The 23,865-nt window shown below is 31.8% G+C and overlaps 1 protein-coding gene across 1 annotated transcript in view; it reads left to right on the forward strand.

Moving 5' to 3' along the window:
- Positions 1–23,865, forward strand: part of LOC111693191 (synaptogenesis protein syg-2-like) — a 91,858-nt gene that overhangs the window by 64,503 nt on the left and 3,490 nt on the right. Inside the window, exon 4 of the mRNA XM_023457404.1 lies at positions 22,078–22,191. Coding sequence (XP_023313172.1) covers positions 22,078–22,191 — 114 coding nt within the window. The remainder of the gene's footprint in view (positions 1–22,077; positions 22,192–23,865) is intronic.

Genomic DNA, 23,865 nt, shown 5'->3' on the forward strand with positions numbered 1-23,865 from the left:
TTTTTTTCCAGAGACGCTTCATTTTCGAAATATAGGGCGTTAAAGATTTTTAAAAAAATTCGAATTTTTTAAATAACTTCTAAATGAAGAAGGCTATTTAAGCCAAATTTGGCATGACACATCTTCTTATAAGATACCATTTTTCCATAGAAGTAGAAGTCCCGCAAGCAACCAGTGGCGGAGTTATGGGGACTCAGACTCATTAAATTATAAAAAAATTAATACGGCCCTACTGAAAATAAAAAATGATGCTGTTTTTAGATAGAACAGTTTGTTACTGACAAAAAGTGTACACTCACTTTTTTTCCTAACTCTTATAGTTTCATGGCAAAATTTATTTTTCGGAAGGGTGCTTCTGGATTCTGTCGATAAACTCTAAAATGAACCTCAACAAAAATTTTCGAGTAGGTTGCTGTCAAGCAATGTTAATTTGACGTTTTAATTGTTATTTTGGGAATTGTTGCATAAATTATCCATTAGATAAATCGTTCAAACTAATAATAAAAATAAGTTTAATAATGCCGTCCATATTTTCAAACAATGAATATGCTGATATGGTCTTTGTATATGGTTTTTGTGATAGAAATGCAACGGCGGCTCGCCGTGAATATGCAAGATTTCCTCATCGCAGACTATCAGCAAAGGAAACATTTTCAACGACATTCAATCGTCTCAGACAAACTGGGTCTTTCGATATTCCAACTTATGCTGATTGACATTTTGCCCCACTTCAGGACAAAGTAAGATCGAATACTATTTTAAACCATTTCGATGAAAATCCATCCACGAGTATCAGAAGATCTAGCTATGAGCTACGTATTTCGTCAAGTTCCATTTGAAGGACTCTTCGGGCTGATGTACGCCATGCGTACCATTTCCAGCGTGTGCAACATTTATTGCCTCAGGACGTACGATGCAGGCGTTGAGACTAGATGTTAAACCAAGTAGAGAATCATGATCAGTTTACGCAAAAAGTAATACGGACAGAGGAGGCAACATTTACTCGAAGGGGAATTTTAAACCAAAGGAACAACCATATTTTTTGGTCCTACGAGAATCCACGGGCGGTAAGGGAACATAGTTTTCAGCATGAATTCCAATGTAACATATGGTTGGGTGTGTTGGACAACACTATAGTTGGTCCCTACTTCTTTTCGCTGACATGTTTACCGAGTTCCTTGAAAATGGTTTTCAAGATCTGTTAGAAGATGTTCCGCTTAATACTCGAATGAACAGTTGGTTTCAACTAGATGGTTGTCCTGCCCATTTTGGTAGAGGTCCTAGGGAGTGGTTAAACATTAATTATCCCAGGAGATGGATTGGTCGTGGAGGACCTGCAGCGTGGCCCGCACGTTCACCGGACTTGACACCGATGGATTATTTCGTTTGGGGTGCTGTTAAACAAAAAGTCTACGAGGTGCCAGTTGATACCCTAGAAGATCTAAGACAGCGAATAGTCCAAGCGTGTCGAGAATTAACTCCAATTCAGTGTCGATCGGCCACTACCTCCATAATTAGAAGATGTCGTGCTTGTCTACAGTCCGGAGGCGCCCATTTTGAACAAAATATTTTTTAAATCATTTCATTTTTGATTCACTTTTCGCTTTGTCTAGGTATAATATTAATTGGTAATTTTTTGGTTGTTTCAATTTACAAATAAATTTTCATGTATTGTTTGCCATCTTATTTTATTTAAAAGTACACAACACAAGTAAATGAAGTGACTACAAACCGCCTGAAAAAATTTAGGAGTATTGCAAGGGTCGTTACGTTGTCGCATTACGACATAGTCACATTAGATGTTAGGTACTTAAATATTTCTATTGTTTTCATCATTTTTTTTTCTAAAAAAACAACCCTATATCTCAAAAACGAATCATCTCCTGAATAATTTTAATACTATTGGTTAAACCCAAGGGAAGGGGAGACAAAAAGGCTTATTTGACTCACACATACTTGAGACTAAGACCAATTTTAATAGGTACTATATTTTTTTAGGTTTTATGAGGAACGTCTTCCTAAAGTTTATCGACAGAATCCAGAAGCACCCTTCCGAAAAATCAATTTTGCCATGAAACTATAAGAGTTAGGAAAAAAGTGAATGTACACATTTTGACAAATTTGTCAATAACACACTATTCTATCTAAAAACAGCATCATTTTTTATTTTCAGTATTAATTTTTTTTATAATTTAATGAGTCTGAGTCCCTATAACTCCGCCACTGGTTGCTTGCGGAACTTCTACTTCTATGGAAAAATGATATCTTATAAGAAGAAGATATGTCATGGCAAATTTGGCTTAAATAGCCTTCTTCATTTAGAAGTTATTTAAAAAATTCGAATTTTTTAAAAAATCGTTAACGCCCTATATTTCGAAAATGAAGCGTCTATGGAAAAAATGTATACTTGATTTTTTTCTTATTTTTTTTGTGAGGAATATCTCCTTAAAGTTTGTCGACTTAATCCCGAAACACCCTGTATATTGAAATCGTCGAGTAGATCTTCTATATTTTTAGAATAAAGCCATAAAGAAGTTCAATAAAGTGATAAACATTGTATTTTGTGGTATTCTATGCACGTAGTTATGTCAATATTCCTTAATAAATCAAGTTGGATACTGATAATTTTTTTCTCGGAAATAGTTGAGTTTAGGACCCAATGCATATAAGTTTTTTTTTTAATATTATTGTATTCTTTCATATGTTAAAATTAAGACAGTCAAACTTGTAACACCCTGTGTACCTCTACTAGGATTGCATTATGTTAATAGGAATTGTCTTATTGGTAAAATGAAAATCCAAAATAATATGTATAAATATAATTCAGGAAGTCTTCAGCAACCACTAATTGCTTTCTAAATTGTCTATTTCCTACCCTTAAATAAACTAATAACGAAATTCCGCAGATTACAATTTCATATGGGAATTTTAGCGAAACCCATTTATTTTTATTTTATAATAAATAAATTCCGTAAAAACGAATCATTACTACCTAATAGAGTGCCGATATTAATAATTAATCGTATTGTTAGTTATTTACTATTTGCTATAAATAATACGATAAACAAGCAGTAATTTAATTTCGTTCTGATTAAATGAACTTTTTTTGTCCGATAAATTGTGCAGTCAGTTAAATCGAATTAAATTAATTATCTCAATTTTGTATTTTCTACCATTTTTACCTCATTTGTACGCTTATATGCTTATATACAAGCAAATTAACCACTGCCTGCATAAAATAAATGTATTTTTGTTTAAAAAACGAACCGATGACAATATTTATTGTACCTTAACAGACGTCTTATAGCGCCGATATATTTTCACGATATGAATTCGTCAGATGTACTTACGTATTAAATTTGAAACAGTTTTTTTCGAAAATTTAATTATTAATATTCTTACGTATTTATCTGACGGGAATGTCAATAAATTGACCTTTTACTGTCATTATTTGAGACTTAGCTTTACAAGCATTTTAATCAAGCCGTGAAAAAGGTGATTTTCCATTGAAATTTTCCAAACGATGGGAACAATTTAAATTTGAATATATTCATCCAGCAGGAATATCCATTATTCCGTTTTTGACAAAAGAAAACCATCGTAAAAGATAAAGTACAGGACCAGGAGCAGATGTAATGTCTAGCGGAAGCCCGAATTTACTGCGAAAATTAGTTAGTGGGCCGACGGGACGAATTCTCACTTCTTACATTTATTACGGGGCGCGAGTCATTGGCGTAACCAGGTTATTTGCAAAATCAAAATTATGAGGCAGGCTGAATAAATTCATGTTTTTTCCGGATGTTGAAGAAATATTGTAGGAATTTTTACATGAATTTTATTTCATTTTTCGGGAAAATGCTGTGAAACATGATTCCCTTTAAATTAAAATTTGCAGTAGATATAATTTTCCTTATTTTTAATGTAATATATTGTAGTTTTACACTAACAATCACGATATTGAACTAATTTCACAGAATATTTTTAGTCACTACAGCTTTTACACGAGTTCTGTAGTAATTTTCGGAAAAATGCCGCGAAAATACTTATTTATGTAATTTTACATACACATAAATGTAATTATACGAACATAATTCCTATTAAATTTCAAATACTTTTGAATTTTCGCTTTTGACAATAAAGTCTATTTGCTGTAGATTTACTGTAGCCATTCTTTTTTGTATATAATTTTACTGTACTTGTTTTTGTTTCATTTTTTTACAATACTGACTATATTCGTAAATTTGCATATTCTGAATACCAAGGTAATTTTACTGAATATTCTTACAATGTAAATGTTTGCATTACATCTGGAATTGCACAGAGTATATTGCTGACAATACGTAACCTATTTAAATTGTAAATTCACTGTAGGTATTCCTTCCTTTTTGCAGTTGTAAGTTTACTATAAGCGTTCCTTCCATTTAAAATAGTAATTTTACTATTTTTTACAGCATATGTTTATTAATTTAATTTTACAGAATACTTTACAGATATTTTACATTGTAATTCTTCATATATCCGTTAATTTCGCAAGGTATGTGGCTGAAAAAAATAACTTGTAAATTGTAATTTTACTGTAGGTGTTTCTTTCTGCTATTGTAATTTTACTGTAGACTACTGTATTCTTTAGAGTTATAATTTTACTGTATCTTTTTACAATAGGTACTTCCTATATTGGTGAATTGGCTGCTTTATGAATGTATCATAATATTTCATGTTTTATGGAAGAAGGTAATTTTACAGAATATTTAATGATGTAGGCAATTGCTTTCATTCCATTGGGAACAGCACAAGGTACATTTAAATTGTTATAATTTTGCCGTAGATATTTCTTCTTGCAATTGTAATTCTACTATAGGTATTTATTTTCACAGTAGTAATTTTCCTATTGAATGTAGTGCATTTTGGATTTGTAACTTTACTATATTTTTTTACAGTACTTATTCAGTACATTTGTGACTGGATTGTATCTGTGCCGATGTAATTTTACAGAATACTTTTAAAGGAGTTTTACAACGCAATTCCTCATATTTCGGTTAGAATTTTGCAACATATGTAGCAGATAATTTTTACTGTAGATATTCTTTTTACAATTGTACTTTTACTGCAGCTATTGCTTTTTACTGTTGTAGTTTTACATGTTTTGTTTATATATACTCCCTACGTTTGTAAATTTCCTGCTAACTTTTCTTATTCTGTGTATCGAGGACAAAATGTCTCGTTGAATTAATTTGTTGTAATTTTACAATAGGTACGGCTAAAGGTTTATTTTAAGTATTTCGCTGTAAAATACAGACTGCCTTACACATTTCGGAACTGTCGGAATATTTTACAGATGTTTTACAATGTAATTGTCCATATCTATATTAAAATTACACAATGCACAACTTTTTTTAATTGTAATTTTACTGTATTCCTTTGTGCAGTATTGACGTATCATATTTCCTGGTGCTTAACTAATATTTCATATTCTAATAGACATGACTAACGTAGCTGGTTGATGATGAAACTCCGTTTGAATTAATCGGGAAAATTGCGATACGACACTGGCTCGCCGGACATGAGTGAATCCGAAAATACATTCGCTCTAGGTTTAATTGTTATCCATAAATTTCGCGTCCTATAAAGGAATCCGAACTAGGCCACCATGAATATATATGATGACATATGCAGAATTCGGCTTTTGGCTGGCAGCCTGGCCTCTGGGGTTTTAAGTATATAACTGTTAGTCCTTATTTGCATACTGTAATCAGAACTTTGGTGCAGCGACGCTAATATTTAAATACAGAAATGGGATTTATTGTTTATAACTTATACCATTATTTCGTCCTATATTGGACGTACGGAGAATGGTACAACAAGCGTTGAGGATTAGTTCTTTTTTGCATGCTGGGTAATTCCGACTGAAAAATACATAATTACAAATTGAACATCCTCCCATTTGCTCCCTTGCCTTCATCAATCCAATTCATGGATCGATCTCGAACAAAAATCTCCCCCGGGTCCGGAAAAGTGAATAAAAAATGCAACAAGTCATTGTTGTCGGGATTAAAAGGCAGGGCCTAAACGGGACAAAAACCAAAGCCGGCGTTTATTAATAATTACAAAGCCAAGTTGTAAGGCCTGAGGACCGGTTCTGTTTGTAATTAAATTAATTGTCCCTCCCAGATTTATTTGTTAATCAACCTTATTATCAATTATTGAAATTAGATGAGTCGCATCGACATCAAAACAGGCTGTTCGGTGAAACAGATATAAATTTTACTACAGTTTCGAATCGAACTATTACTAAATGCGTTATTTTAAAGATGATTCGAATGACATTATCCAACAAATATGACTTTAAATGACTTAAGAATTTGCTCAAATAAAAACCGTAGCTTCAAAATATTAATTTTAGTATTTCTATACACAGAATAATGCGTAACTACAGGGTGTCCCATGGTAACGAGACATTAGACATATTTCAGAGACTACTTCGATTTTAATTTTGAAAATTTGGGCAATAGTGTTTTCGGGCATGCCCTCTCATCTAAAATAATGGCGTCCACCTAACGCTTCCGGTTATACCGGAAGTTGACGTCATCTTCGTTATTTCAACTGGAACACCCTGTATATTATTGCAATTTTGGATTCTACGTCAATTTTCAGGTGAACTTTCAAAAAAAAAACTAAAAAAGCACTGCCTAACTCAAAAAGATGTGTATTTTACAATAATAAAGTTAGAGCGATAAAATTTATAGGGGACATAACTAAAACTCTAAGCTTCCCTGCCATAATTTCAAAATGACTTAATTTCATACAGGGTAGTAGAAATTTAATGACGAATTTGGTCAACTTTGAACCATATTCACTTATTTTTTTAAACGGAACACTCTGTATATTTTTGCGCAACCTGATGAACAATTTTGTTCTCTTTTGAATGGTATAATGGTTCCCTATACCTATCTCTTTTGGTTTTTAAGGTATTTACTGTTTTTCGTGCAGTCAACGGATATCGCATAATTTCTTGCGAGAATGGCTGTGAAATTTTTAATGGAACTTCAAAACAAGCACCTACTCTGTCACAGTTTATTGTTGTCATTATAACAAATACAGAGAATGTGCAGAAATTCTCCGTAAAATGTGTCTACTGATTGGTGGTAAATGACGATATCTCTCATTAATACCCTGCAAGTCCTATTTATTATCTTGTGTCACTCTCCATGAATAAATATTAAATTTAGAATGCCAGCCTTTGAATAAATGTTAACGTTTTCCATTCTTTAACAAGAAATAATACTCAAATTAAACATTCACTAAGATCCACTTCTTATTTGTGGAAGGGCAAAATGGGCGGTGACTATTAGACGCCTTCATTATAGCCATCTTTCATCAAAGTGAAGAAAATAAACTTAATTTCAATGACGTATTTTTTAACGTGATAGAAAGAAGGAATTTAGAATTGTTCTATCAACTGCACTTAACTACTAAGTGTAAAATCATTGCAAACTTATCGTAAATAGACTTTGGTATAATGATCTTTGTTATGATTCCTTATAACATAAATAACTATTTCTCGAAAGCGATTAAGTTTAATCCATATTATATAGAACCCGCACCCTGTATATATTTAAGGCATTATTACAAGTTTTTGTTTAACTTGCCTTTTTGGTATGGGTCAGATCTTGCAACCGATTGAGCTGAACTTTTACATATACGTTTAGTTTGGATGACAATGCATGGTGGCACTAAAAGCTTGTTTCTGAAAAAAATTTTACAAGCTTTTTTATATGCAACAATTCATTGAAGAAATAGCAGATTTTTTTCCAGTGACATATCATATCAATATTATTATTTTTATTATTTACTTTATTTTGTGTATTATGTTTTTGTGTTATTTAGTATAGTATATAATTTTTGTAATGTTTAATGATTAAATATTCGTTTGGGCGCCTTTTGTTGTGTAGAATGTAATTTGTGTGTGTTGAAATTAATTTTTATTGGATGCAGGTTCTCAGTATAAAGTTAAGCAATAACAGTGACAAATTTCATCGAATTATATTTTTCTTACCATGGTTTTGCTTATCTCTCCTCCGGCAGCTTTATCTTGCATAAATAACATTTACAGTGTACACTTTATTACAGTGTAGATAGGAATGTTTAGTAATCAATGATACACTATCCCTCAAAAACACTTAGTATGAATACTAGCATGAGTTCTTATCTCAGAGAAGCGGTTCAATATTATTGAAATTTACTATCACTATAGATTTGAGTAAGAAGCAATGAATGAAGGCAAATTTTTAACGATTTTAACAATGTGACATTTATTAACTATTTATCTTTAAATTCCAAACAATATTTTTTTAAGAAACGCAGAAACTAGATATGTTATGGACTTTTACACGAATAAATAACTGATAAAATTTTCTTAACTCTACCTAATTTAATTTTGAAAATATTTGGTTAACCAATTAGTATTGTTTTAATTGTATTACGAAACAAATTAACTTAAATTAAGAACACATAAACTTAACTAATCCTTATACTATGAAATGTTCTAAAATATGATTTTAATTTCTATTCACTGATATTGTCTATGGTTTGAAATACAGTTTTTGATTTCACAAAATGTTTTTAATTCGAATTTATAAACACTCTAATTTATGTTTTGGAGAGTATGCTTAGGCAACTGGACTTACATTTTCCATTATCTCGGCGTTGGAATGTCAAATATTCACTCTAACCTCGCTTTTTAGTCGTGGGTGGAACAGCTGTTCTCGTCTCTTGTGGATCGTTTTTTGTGAGTTGGTTGAATCCTGGTTCTCTACGATGTTAGCTATAGCTATAGGATAACATGCACCCCTAACCTGTATCTGGGACCAACTAGTTTCTCTTTCAACTTGTTTACTTCGAAACGATGCTGTGTTGTTTTCCGTTAGAAGGTAAAATTTCTGATTTGTCCTTTTTTAATTGGTCACTTGTATCCATGAGATATTGTTTTCTTACTGCGCACTTTCTCTCCAACATATTGCGATGTGATTTTATTTTTAATAAATTACAGCGTAATTTGTATTTTGTAACTGCGTAGTATTTATTACTTCTTAAAACTAGTTTACAAGAAATTTCTATATGGAATTCTGATTGACAATTTTTATAATAAACTTCTAGCCTGTGTTTTTCTGATACTATAATATTTGAATTTTCTTTTGTACTAGTTTATTTAACGTTTATTTAATTGTAAAATTGTTAAATTGGCCTTTCTTGTGGCATTTTTCTTGTGCTTTCATGCTTCCACTTCAATCCTAAATTTTATCTTTTTGACATGCTTCTCTATTAAAATGTATTAGGTAAATTTTGAATGATAATATTTTAATTTTGATATGATATAACTATGAAATGGGATTTTATTTTACTTTAAATGCAATTTATGTCTTCATTATAGTCTACGTTATAATTTCATGAATTTTTTCTCTACCATTACTCTGTGTCATGTCTTGAAATACAGTGTGTTCATTTCAATATATACGCCACTAGTTCGAATGTTAAATGCCAGTTTATTCAAGCATTGTGCACACAAAATTTTGTTTCTATATATTAATTCCTTCAGAAAGTATTTGGAGACCAAATTTTTATTGTCTTTTTAAATTTAACGCCCTGTATCATGAAAATTAAGAATTTCTGGACAAATGTTGACGTAAGAAAATATTCTTAAATTTGGTCGAGGAAGACACTCCATTTTAACATTTTCAACTGTTACATTTTGTTTTTGCAATGTTTTCATTTATTTTTCATACCCATTTGATAAATAATACAAACTGTTGTTTTCTTATGTTTCTTCTTCTTCTTTGTAGTTAAAGAATACATTATATTAAATTTAATAATGCGAAAACTCAAAGTGCAAATAAAAGAAATTCAAGAAAATCGCCTCTTTATCCCGGATTTCGGCCAAGGCATTACGGATGACAAATAATTGATATAGTAGACCGAAGTTATTAGTCCGCAGTTAAATTAATATCATTCACTGTATCCGAGCCGGCTCTGTGCACGTAAATGATTCAAAGTGCTTGCTGAAATTTATCTCGGCATTAATTCTGATTTACGAGAATTGCTGAAACTCGCTTAGTTCCGTCCCATTTCTCATCTCGATCCATCTATTTGTCGCACTAAAGAAACTTAGAAGTTCTAATTGTATCGGCACGGGAAAAAATAGGCGCACACGTCGCGGAATATTCCCAGAGATTAATGCGGGGGAGGGGAGGGGAAAAAAGTCGGGAGGCGTTACTCGGCCGTATCTCGAGAACAGCGTTTCAAATTTAGTTTATGCTAAAGAAATTGAATAAGTCAAATATTTTTTTCCTTAATTATTTGATGTTTTACCATATGTGAAATATTTTTAAAAATTGTGGAATAATTCATTACGCCAGAAGGATAAGTCAAGGGTTATTTTTGTGACTATAATTTTGCCTACCAAAATTTTCACAACTTTAAAAAATTGTTAACGTTTCGAAAATCTCTAGTTCTTATTACCTCAACTTTTTAATGATTTTTAATTTTTAATAATTTTGACAGTTTCCTTATATTTGTTTGTTTTTGCCTGTTTCCATAGACAAAGATATTATATGACGCGTTTATTCTATTATTACTTACTTCATCCTATAGAGTTTATAGTTTAAAGTTTGTACAAGTACTTAATAAACACCCTGTAGTATGTCAACAGAAAAAGTGTTGAATAGGAAAAACTTATTTTTCATTTTATCGAAAAAAATTACTGTTTGCTGGTTCTTAAAGTAAGATTGGGATAGAAAAATTTAATATTTCTTGTACGGCGTGTTCAAAATATTGAAAATACTTTAAATGGTATAAGAGTAAAGTGCACTTATTTGTGAAGATATGGAAATAAGTTAATAGGAAAAGTTGTTCAAAAGTAAGAGGCAGTCTCTAATACCAATTTTCGAAAAAATCAGCCTACTTTTATTTATTTGTATCATTAAATTTATTTTATACAAATTAAATTATTCCAAATTAACAATTCGATCTTGTTCTAGTTAGTAGGCGTTGATAGTGAAAAGTTGATTTGATAATTCGCTGTTATAATTTATTACTCCAAATTATCATTAAGAAGAGCTAAAAATGTCCAATTTGTTAAAAAGTCGCAAATTCAGAAGATATTAAAACATGATAACAAACATCCATACAAGCCAGTTTTTAATCATTTTTTGGAAGTCGGTGATGAAGCAAAACGTTTGGATTTTTGTTTGTGGGTTGGCAGTATGGAAAGAGGATTTCATAAAAAAATCATGTTTTCTGATTAATTAATTTTTTCAACCAATAATTGGAATAATTTAATTTGTATAAAATAAATTTAATGATTACAAATAAATAAAAGTAGGCCGCTTTTTTCGAAAATTGGTATAAGTGCACCTTACTCTTGTACCATTTAAAGTTTCTACAATTTTTTTAACACACCCCGTACAAGAAATGTTAATTTTTTCTAATCCAATATTACTTTAAGAACCAACAACATTTTTTATCGAGAGTAACTTTTGTCGATAAAATTAAAAATAAGAAAGTTTTTCCTATTCAACACCTTTTCTGTGGACATACTGTATACACAACAAATGTATGCCTTAGCTAATTGGTTATTTCAGTTGACTTCCCTTTTTTCTCTCTGTAAAAACATATCTATAGTAAAAAAAGTCCACATGTAATTGAAATACAAAATTCTATTTCTTATACGTACACCAACACCACATTCTCGTTTTGATTGGTTAAATTGAAATCAAGGATTTGTACATTTTATTAATTTAATATACCGTGAGCGGCAAAAGTATGGAATATATTCTAACAAATTGGAAATACAAAAAAAATTATCACAATGGAAATATTACCTGACCGAACTTTAGATCAAAAATAAAATTAATTAAAATATGGCAGACAATAAAATAGCATAAAATTGTTAATACAAAGACTCTGAATATAAAATAAGTATCAAATAAGAATATCATATAGTATAAAAGAGATAATTTAAAATTTAATTCATAAGTACAAATATAATTAAAAAAAAAATGACATCGATAATTGTTAATACCCAGTATAGTAAGAAAACAGCATTTAAACCCAGTGTGACAGCAAAAGAAAGACAAATATCCATAGATGAATATGATATGCATAAATTAGGTAGACGATTAGAAGTAGAGAAAATATTTTCAGTCAACTGAATTCAATGATCAAATTTTAATATTAAATGTCAAATAAAATTATAAAATTTATCACATGTCAAAACTAAAGTTGGCTTTACAAGGACCAGAATATGACCTAGAAAAGAAAGAACATAAATAAGGAATATTTCACAAAAAGTACTAAATTTATATGTTTTATTTTATTTATATGAAATAAAAAGACATTGTCACAAATGTTTTAGATATAAGTAGTGAGGTGAAAGTGTTGTGAAAAAGGAACGCCCAAAGACTGGAATCTATGTGAAGGAACCTTAAGGAAAAAGGAAACACTAGAAACTTCCAGAAGGCGGAAAAACAATTGTTTATTGATAGTTACGGCTTGGTTTTATTGGGAAGAAGCCAGATATTAGAAGTAGCACAGAAAAAAATCATATAAAATTCAAGATATAACATGCAGAAAGTAAAATAAAACATACCAATGGTCTTAAAAAAATCGTTTATCTTCGAAATCTACCAAGAAAATCACCAGGCAAGAAAATTTGTGTAACCCATAAAAAGGCAGTATCGAGAGAGTATTCCAGTGGCCCATAAATGGTATAAAAAAACCATCGTTCCAGCAAGGAAAGCAGAACCCAACGATCAACAGGTACCTTAAAAATAAAAATAAAGTGCACTAAATAAATAAAAAATTTCACAGCTATAGCTTAAACAATTAAGTAGTGATATAGTTTACCTTATAAAAAAAAAGGTAAAACTAAATAACAGGACTTACCTGGATAAAGTTAATTATTAATAAATCCCAAAACTATTTTTTAAACCATACTAATTTGAATGAGCTTAAAAGATGTCCAACACAGACGGCCATTTGTATTTAAATGTCAATTTATACTAGTTAGAGTTAGATAATTAAGATATGCAATACAATATACGAGCGAGTGTTGAAAGTAGTATACATAAATAATTCAGATAGAAAAATTTTGGAAAGAAAAAGAGGAAAAAACTACCAAGCTCTTGTATTGTAAAAGTTGTAATACGATAAGGAAAAGTACCAGAAAATAAAATATTCTTTATATTTGTTCAATTAGAAATTAAATTATACGAAAATAGTTCTGAGGAAAAGCCAATCAATTTAAAAAATTTTTTTGTTATATAATCACGATAGCTCTTAAAAAAATAAATATTGTGTAAAATCTTAAAAACTCTATTTTTTTCTTGTTCTGCATGCTACAAGTCCTGAATTAAGGAAATAGAACCGACTCCTGAGATTAGACTTAAAACAAAATCTAAGTGGCAGCTAGCAAGGGTATATAAAAAAAATAATAATTGAATATACGAGGTAAGAAAGAAAAGAAAGGTGTATTAAATAATATACAGTGAAATCTAAATAATCATCATAGAAATAAAACAAAAGCAAAAAACGCAACACTCAATACATTAAACACATAAATTTAAAATTAAATACTAAAATTAAATTCATTATTCAAAACCAAATCTCATATCAAAATTTAAAATATAAATTTATATAAAAACAATATAACAAAATTGGCGCTAAAAATTAAAAACTAAAATTAAATTCATTATTCAAAACCAAATCTCATATCAAAATTTAAAATATAAATTTATATAAAAACAATATCATATCAATATTTATTTAAAAATCAGATGTTCGTTATTTGAAAAATCGCTCGGACCCATCGAATTATATTTTTAGTTCCGCATTTTCTGAAGCAATTTAGGGAAAATAGAATTCTAGGTTCTTTATAATAATTTTTAATTTTCAGTAGAAGCATAAAAAGTTCGGCTTTTTCTGGAAAACCGTTGCCAGATATCGTAATAAAACAAGTATATATTTTTTATGTAGAAACGATCAAGGATTTCGACTTGCGAAAAAAGAATTACGAATTTGACAAATAAAAAAAGGTACGGATTTTGAACTTTGGCTTGCCACCAGTACGCCCCTGAAAACAATGTGTCAATTTGGTTTAGATAAAGTAATTCCTCGTAATAAATGGTACCTCTGTATAAAATTGTATTAATTTATTTCGAAGCCTTTTCGAGATATTGTAACAAAATTATGTCTTAATGGCCCCCTTTAAAAGGGCGTAGCGCCACAGGGGAGCGTTTTAGGGCACATGTCGATATGAACTTTTTTGCTCAAAATTACTTTCTCTATAATCTGTGTTCGTTTGGCACACCGGAAATGAAACACCATATACAGAATATAATTGTAAAATCAAATGAATATAAAACTTATTCAGATGTTCCCCAAGGATCCAACTTGGGACCTCTACTGTTTCTTTATTTTATAAATTACAAAATTAATGAAATAATTATCTTTTTATATCACTATTTTGTCTAAATTTTGTCTAAACTATTTAATGGTATTTACTAAATACACTTACTTCATTTATCATAATTACTAGGGCTTTCTTGTAATTCGGCAATATGAATCGATCCGTCTGCTTCTCCCACTAAAGAATTTCTAATTATCAGGTGTAAAAATAGGCGCACACTTCAAGGAATATTCCCAGAGATTAATGCGGGGGATGATGGAAGGAAAGAAGTCAGGAGGCGTTACTTAGCCGTATCTCGAGAACAACGTTTCTAAATTTAGTTTATGCAATAGAGGTATAAAATGTAAAGAACGGTGAGTGGGAAGTCGGCGAGAAAAACAAAAGAGGTAGGGAATTTTCACGTAAGTAAGAAATCCAGTTTGATACGGTTTCCCGGCTAGGCTCTGGCTTCCATATCTTTCCGGCAAATGCAGAAAACTGTGCAACTCATTGTCGGGAGCTTACACTTAAAATAGCGCCTCCGTTTTTAAGCCCGACGAACTACTATATCGGTTCATTATTTATTATCACTAATTTGTAGCTATAAATGTCATGAAACGAGGAACAAATGTTGCTGCAACTCGATGCATGTTTTTCAGTCAAAATTTCATGGCATGACTCAATTGAGACTGACCTCTTCTGCAATATCTCTGACAATCAATTAACGATTTGCGCACATCAGATCTTTGACTTTGTGAACATGGGATCATCAGTTGAAGTCGAAGGCCTTCCTGGTCGAGGATCATCTTCAAAACTGGCTAAAAATAATGTATATTATATCGTAGTCGTTGCTAAAGTTAAGTTGTTAAAAAGAATTAATTTAATGGCTGAATAATAAAGCTTAATACGCAATATTTGCTAGATAACAATATCTAAATGCGTTTCTCTATATCACATTAAAAAATATTAAAGAGCACTTTACTTACCTTTGGCAAAATACAATTAATTATACACAACTTATTATACATATACCGCTTGCCGGTATCTTGACACACCAAAATAAAAATGATATAGCCGATTTTTGATGACGAATAAAAATGTAGAGTTAAAAACAATAATAACTTTATTTCTGTCAATTCTGTATATTTCCGGGAAATGGTATTTTTTCCGAAAATTAAATGAGAAATTAATATAGTTATTTTACTCAGGTTTTACCTTTATGTTTTGCAGTGTATATTTATATAATATACACTAATTTATATATAGGGTAGCCCATCGAAAACGTACCGCAAGGCATTACAGGGTAGTAATGAACTTTTCGGCAAAATCCAAAAACAGGTAAAGTTTGCTTCTGAGGGGGACAACTTTTGGCGCAAAAAGCATAGCAAAATCTTCAACCCCCTAAGTGGGGGTGCCATCCCCCAAATTTTTTTAAATGGGAATGGGGGTCAAGTGGGGGGTCATTAGAAAGGGCTTTTAATTCTCTATACATCGATTCTTACTTTTTGAAAATCGATCCATTATTTTAGAAAATATGCAGCTTTGAAAATACGAACAATATTTTTGACGAGAAATGCGAAAATCGATTTAATTTTACTTCAAAACTTACGGTATTAGCTTGGTAAATTCCTTCAAAAGAATTCGCTGTTTTTTTTTTCTGATTTGCGAATTCTTTAGCCTGATTTTGGTGAGCAAAAAATTGTCCGCTTTTTGTTTCGTATTTAGATAGGCCACAAGAAGTTGCTAGATAACTGTCTTGTGACTTGTAGTTGAAGAGTACCAATACTGCCGAGTCTTTTAAATTGATTAATTATGGTGTACTCAATTCCAGAAAGAGTAGAAATTATTGAGCTTTTTTTCAAAAACAATGAATGCGGAAATCGGGTCGCCGAACTGTTCAACCAACGGCATCCTGAGAAACATGCGTCTGGAAAAATTGTTCGCGAATTGGTGGCCAAATTTCGCGAAACTGGCTCCGTTCATAACAAAAAGAGGCAGGTTGAAAATCCGGTACTAAATGAACCTACGGAAATAGCGGTATTGGGGCAAGTGGCAATGGATAGTACGCTGAGTACAATGCAATTGGCTACTGCGACAGGAGTGAGTCGTACAAGTGTCCAACGAATATTAAAAAAATACAAATTCCATCCTTATAAGATTCGGCTAGTGCAAGAGCTAAATGAAGACGATTTTGATCGTCGTTTGCAATTTTGCGAAATAATGACTGAACGAGCGATAAACGATAATTTCCTCTTTAATGTGTGTTTTTCGGACGAGTGTACGTTCTTCTTGAATGGTTTAGTGAATCGCCATAATTGTCGTTACTGGGCTGATACCAATCCAAGGATTTTCCATGAGACACACTCCCAACACCCCCAGAAGTTGAATGTATGGGCAGGTATTTTTGGAAATTCCATTGTAGGTCCTTTTTTCCTTCCTGGAAATTTGACAGGCGATATGTACTTGGATTTACTACAAAATGTCATCGACCCAGCTCTAACAAATATCATAGAGGACGACCCTGCTTACAATGAACACGAACTGATTTTCCAGCAAGACGGAGCTCCTCCACATTACTCGCTCAATGTGCGCAATTACCTAAATGAGACGTTTCCAGGACGCTGGATAGGACGAAGAGGTGCAATTGAGTGGCCCCCTCGGTCACCCGACTTAAATCCTTTAGATTTCTTTCTCTGGGGGCACATTAAAAGCAAAGTTTACAGCACTCCACCTGATACCTTGGAAGATCTGCGAGGACGAATCATTAATGTATGTCGCGAAGTAACACCGCAAGTGCTCCAGAATGTTCGACAACGGTTTGAAGACAACCTGTATCATTGTATGCAAGTTGGCGGACAACATTTTCAGCATTTACTTGACTAATACCGTAAGTTTTGAAGTAAAATTAAATCGATTTTCGCATTTCTCGTCAAAAATATTGTTCGTATTTTCAAAGCTGCATATTTTCTAAAATAATGAATCGATTTTCAAAAAGTAAGAATCGATGTATAGAGAATTAAAGGCCCTTTCTAATGACATGTACGTTTTCGATGGGCTACCCTGTATATATTTCCATTCAGTTTATTACAGTTTATTAACCGTTACTATAATGGTTTTTAACCTAATCGAATGCAATTTTTTAACATTGAAACCGGTCTTTGGAATGACCATTGTATAAATGTCACAGATCTACAATGGGAGATTAAAATATCTCGACTAAATGAATAACCCTTTATATTTGAAATTGTGCACATTAAACTGTTACAACTTTTGAACTCTGACAAAGTTTGTTGTTAATGTGGTTTACTTTCACACACATAGAGTTCACCATCAGATGACGCTAATTTAATTACTTGAATGTACGTCCAGGAAGATTGATGTTTTCATTAAAAAATATTTTTCCTCTTGGTAAGTATGTGGAACTGCAGAAACCCAAATCAATGTATAGTGCAGGTCATAAGCCTCTTCAAAATGTTATCTGTCTAGTTTTCAAACTTTTCAAATGCGCTTATCATTCATTTTAACTTAAAACTTAATATAAACAAAAACTTGTGATATTCATAGCTAATTGTTGAATGCCATGATATCTAGTAATTTGTTACAGTCTGTTAGTATCTGCCTCATTTTCCCAGGAACGTGTAAAAGATGATTGTGTTGTAATAATGTTGTAAATACGGGCTTAATTTAAAATTCTTCTAGTAAGTCAATATCTCTCTTCTCACTAGATGAAATCTGCTTGTCGATGTTATAAAACTCGCTCTGCATTCTCAAGCTTAACTATGCTTGTAAATTAATGAAGCAAACGTGAATTGAACTTCTTAGACGAAGTTATTTTTCAGAATATCATAATTCAAGCAAATGCGGCACTAACCTTATAACGACATGAAACAGGGGAAAATGATATTACGCCGGAATATTATTAAAAACTCTCGTAAAGTTAAATCCAGTAATACCTCAGTATTTTCAATTAGTAGTACGTTTAATTACTCCTTATAAATACATTTCAATGTATGTAATTATAAGTTTAAATTAGTAAGAAAAATGATAGGCAATACAAATGTCAGTAATAATAATATTAATATTTTTATTTACATTACGGTCTAGATGACAGTGCCAACAACGTCCAATGATAGCCACTAGTTTAAATCTACAGTACATTAAATACAATAGTAAAAACTGTAGGTTATGCTAAAAATTGCTACATACCAAAATTAGAAAACATCTACTCTCAGTCACTCCACTCAAAGAAATTATTGTTTTTTCGAATCACACCAACAGTTGAATCGTCTGTAGACCTATTCAATAGTGACACTGTTATAATACTAACCGCCAAATTGACGTTTTAAAAACAATCGATATAGGTTTTGTATGAAAATTGCTAAAGTGGACTGTTTCTAAAGAATTTAGGTGTAAATTTTATGCTAACTTATCACTACAGTAACTATTGCAGCGTTAGTAGGGATAGAAGGAAGGAAAAATGGTCTGGTAAGTATATGGCATATATGAGCAAAGTTTTTAAAAATTCAGTGTTCAGTTCTATAGAATGACAACTGTCAAAATTTTGGCCTAACGAGTGTGGTGGCAAGTCCGTTCCTGACTTCCCTGTCAGTGTAAAACATCTACTGTAGTATGGTTTTATGGGTTGTTATGGCCTACATAAAATATCGAAATTTCATTAAATTAGATATACACGTCTGTTCAAAAGTTAGAGCCGAAAAGGTAAATCACTGGGTACCCCTTCAATATATTTTGACCCCCCTTTAACTTTTTTGTTTTAAGAGTCATAAAAACATGTTAAATATAAAAGTTGTACTATTTTTTATGAATTTTTCGAAAATGATAGTAGAAAAACAAATGAAGTACAAACAAAATGGCCGCGGATGTTAACTATGTTAAGTTAAATGGAACACCCTGTATATTTTTACATATTTGGATAGAACGTTTCCTGTAGAGAATAGCCGTATAGGGTTTGTTGGGTCCATCTTTAACCTAATAAGCAAGATACTTTTAAAAAACGAAAAGAAGGTTTTTTATTAAGAAAATAATACATCTTGTAATTATTAGACATCTTTCAAGTATTTCTGCCCTTTTTCCAATTACGTAAGGATTTACAGATTTAGTTATAATATATTTTGACAGATCGGACATTGATACGGTCCAAAATGCGTATAGGTAATGTAACGAAATTTCACTAATTAGGCCGTGAGAGGTCTAATAACTCATGGACATTATATGGTAGGTCGTGACAGTGACAGGTAGTATTGTCTTGACAACATTGATATTGATTGACAGTATGTATTATAATGGACTTCATTTGTTTTTCTACTATCATTTTCGAAAAATTCATAAAAACTCGTGCAACTTTTATATTTAACATTTTTTATAACTCGTAAAACAAAAAAGTTAAAGAGGGTCAAAATATAGTGAATCACCCTGTACCTCCGTTAAGAGACCACCCCTTTACACTTCTAAGAGTATGCCATATCCTTACCAGACACCCTGTATACTATATTCCTTATCAGAACTCTTTTTTGAACGCATACCAAAAGGAAATAAAAAAAATCAGTTTGTTTCAAAATTGTACAATCATGGTACGCCATCTGTGACAGAGGACAAATGTAATTCAAGAAATCATTGATATTTTAATTTATTGACTATGGCCTAAATTAGTTCAGAAATATCCACGAAAAATTAACTATTCCCCTAGTAGGATCGAAAATAAAACATGTGTAAGAAGTCTCTTTATTATACTAACACTGCTTTTAATAGTACATTATACTATAAGGGAGAGAAATGCGTTATTTTGGCAGAGGTGCAATTTGAAGCTCGAGGGCGAAGCCCGAGGGCTACAGTGCACCGAGGACAAAATAGCATCTCTCCCGAATGGTATATACTATTTTTTCCACGGTCTCATTAACTTAAAAACACATATTTTGTCATTATGAAGTAAGTAGCACCAGAATTATTGTATTCGGATTTGAGCATTTATTTAGTAGTCGTTGAGTTATTGTCATAACTACAAAATAAACAAACAAAAAGAATTGTCAAATTAAGGTGCTAGTTTGGTTTAGTTTAAAGTTTGTTTAGTGCACAATGAATAATTGTGAGTCGGAAGAGATTGTGGAGGCTGCAAATATTGCAATAAGCAATTTGCTGCCTACGAAGTCAAGATCTTTATACGATATAGCCTACAATCGGTTCAAAAAGTGGTGCGCCGAGAAAAATGTTCAAGTATACAGCGAGAATGTTTTGTTGGCATACTTCAGTGAAAATGCAAAGAATTACAAGTCTTCCACATTATGGGCGCAATATTCTATGGTTAAGTCATGCTTGATAATTTACGACAACATAGATATAAGCAAATTCCCCAAGCTGATCGCATTTTTGAAAAGAACCGGTGACGGATATCAAGCGAAAAAATCGAAAATATTGACAAAGGGTGAAATCGACCGTTTTCTATCAAGTGCAGATGACAAAGAATTCTTAATGATTAAGGTAAGATTACTTTTGTTGTTAGGTATTTCAATTATTAAGTATTTTGATTTTTTATAGGTTGGATTAATTCTGGGGATTGCCGGAGCTTGTCGAACTGATGAACTAGTCAATTTAACTGTAGATGATATTGAGGATGTAGGCTCTTCCTTGATTGTAAAAATTCCAAACACTAAGACAAAGATTCCACGAACCTTTGTGGTTACCGATGTGGGAAATATGCTTGAATTGTTTCGAAAATACCTGTCCCTTCGTCCTCCCCACGTCAAGCATAAGCGCCTTTTTTTGTACTACAAAGCAGGAAAATGTAGTTCGCAGCCAGTTGGCAAGAATACCATGGGAAAAATTCCGAGTGTAGTAGCTTCGTATTTAAAATTACCTGATGCTGCATGTTATACTGGTCACTGCTTACGAAGATCTTCAGCGACATTACTGGCAGATGCTGGTGTGGATATCACGACAATAAAGCGTCATGCTGGTTGGAAATCAACGACAGTCGCTGAGGGTTATGTCGAGAACTCCATTGAAAATAAGACCAAAATTGCTAATCAGGTTTTAGTAGGTACCACTACTAGCGCAATCACAAAAACTGTAAATGTAAGCGAAAGTAATATTCCTTCTAATATTAATTTTGAAAATTGTACAAATGTAACATTTAATTTAAATGTCAATAAATAATTTCAATGTTATCTTTTTTTTTGCATGAAAAACGTTCTCCATAATGTAAACTCCCTTGGGAGCATTATACTCCCTTGGGAATAATCGACTACTTCTGTTTTAATTTTGATGTCATAGAAACTGATTTCTACTCCCGACCGTGGAAAAACGTGATTTTAAACAAACTGTTCGTGCAATAAGGAATTAGTTATTACTCATTATTGGTAATATGATATTCATTAATACTTTGAATAAATATTTGTATCCATGTATTTTTTGTATTGACAAATACAAGTTGGCCACATATTTAACATAACTGAACCTCCTCTACCAACAAGTTTTTGCCGAAGCTACTTTTTCGTATTTATTGACTGAAATGTAATTATCTCCACTTTTAATATAGCCAAGATAATAGATTAGTAATCATTTTTCAGTAAAGCAAGAAACATTAAGGACCTTAAACCATAATTTAATTTAATTTTTCTTTGCAGTTCCGCCAGAGAAGCTGAGCATTCTTGACGAGTCCGGTGTGCACATACCTAACTACATACTCGGACCATATAACGAGGGATCCTCGATCAACATCACGTGCGTCGCTACTGGAGGTAAGAAAATGCAGTAATCCTCTTTACCGGACCTCTGACACCTCTCGTTCCCCTCTAATATCCACGAATCAATCTACTTCCGATGCTAAGCCGCCATAGAAGCGACTATTAACATTTCATAAGCTTCCCACCACAATTTCTGTGCCCATTCAAGTCACCTTTACGTTGATGTTGGAATTATCAATGACAAATCTGATTACTGACTTACTGATGAAACAATGGGAGGGATATAAACGGCGTACCGTGTTGGTAGTGTCCGTTCATGTCCACGTTGAAAAAGTGAAGCTTAATCTCGTACTTTGACATAGGGAAACGTGGTAACAAAAAAATTGTTTGTATTGGAATATCTACAAAGGGATATGTGATATTTGGGGAAAAAGGTTAATGCCAAATTATGATGGCTATAATGAAAGCGTCTAATAGTCACCGCCCATTTCGCCCTTACACAAATAAGAACCACATCTTATTTGTGGAAGGGCGAAATGGGCGGTAACTATTAGACGCCTTCATTATAGCTATCTTTCTCTATCGCACGGATTTCTATGACTTACTTTATCGCTCTCACGTAACGGCTGATGAACCATGGGGACTTTCCGACCCTGTACAGAGAACCTATTAAATATTTTTAATTAAAAATTATGTCTTAAGTGAAAATGTGGCATATAATAGCAAATTATTTAAATTTAAATCACCCCGATCTTTATCAACAAGTATTAGGTTCAAAGACTATCAACCAAACGACAAAGTTTTCTCTCCAATAGAACTCAGTTTGGGTTGATTCGGATAAAAGAAGTATAACACTAGGAGTAACACAGGGCTCTGTTTTAGGTCCTGTCCTTTTCTTGTTGAACATTAATGACTTAGCAAATTTGTCTACTGCAGCATATTTTACTTATACGCAGACGATATCTCAATCATTTTATCTGATAAATTAGATAAAAATTTAACCAATGATGTGGTTTCTGGGTGGTTTTCACAAAATTTTTTGTATTTGAATCATGATAAAACCCAACTGTTACAAGATATTCTCATAATGTGAGATTCCTTGGTCTACATACAGATAAATGTCTTACTATGTTTCGATTCAGTAATCATGGGAGGCTAATAAACCCAAAAAGTGCCAAAAAATAACGATCTTCAGAAAGCTGGCAAATCCAAATGCTTAAAATTTATAAAGAATATGTTTTATCTCTGTGCAATCCTATGAAACTTAATAATGCCTATAACAAGAGTATTTAGTTTTAGATGAAAGGTTTTATTGAGTCTATGGTGATGCCATGAATGGCTAAAATGCAGGAGGGTCTTAATGATATGGAATATGTTTTTTGGACCTTCAGAAACAATATTATATCGGTTCTAGGCAAAACGGATTAAACCTCTCCATCCAAAATACTCAAAAACTCTTATCAGTTCTAGTGATATTTTAATTAAATTTGTTTTACGTCGACTAAAAGATGTTGGTAATTTGAAAAAATTTAAACGCCAAACAGTTTTTCATTGAAATCTATGCAATTAGCTCTCTTTTTAATAACCCTTTAAATTTAAAAAAAATTCTCAAATTTTCTGAAAATGTCAGTTTTTCATAAAATCAATGTTTTGATTATTATTAATGTAATAAGTTTTTTGCACAGAAAATAGTTCAGAAAATGTAATTAATTACGTTTTTTATGTTTC

The sequence above is a fragment of the Anoplophora glabripennis genome, unplaced genomic scaffold (genome assembly GCF_000390285.2).
Source record: "Anoplophora glabripennis isolate ALB-LARVAE unplaced genomic scaffold, Agla_2.0 scaffold43, whole genome shotgun sequence".
NCBI classification, from domain to species: Eukaryota; Metazoa; Arthropoda; class Insecta; order Coleoptera; family Cerambycidae; genus Anoplophora; species Anoplophora glabripennis.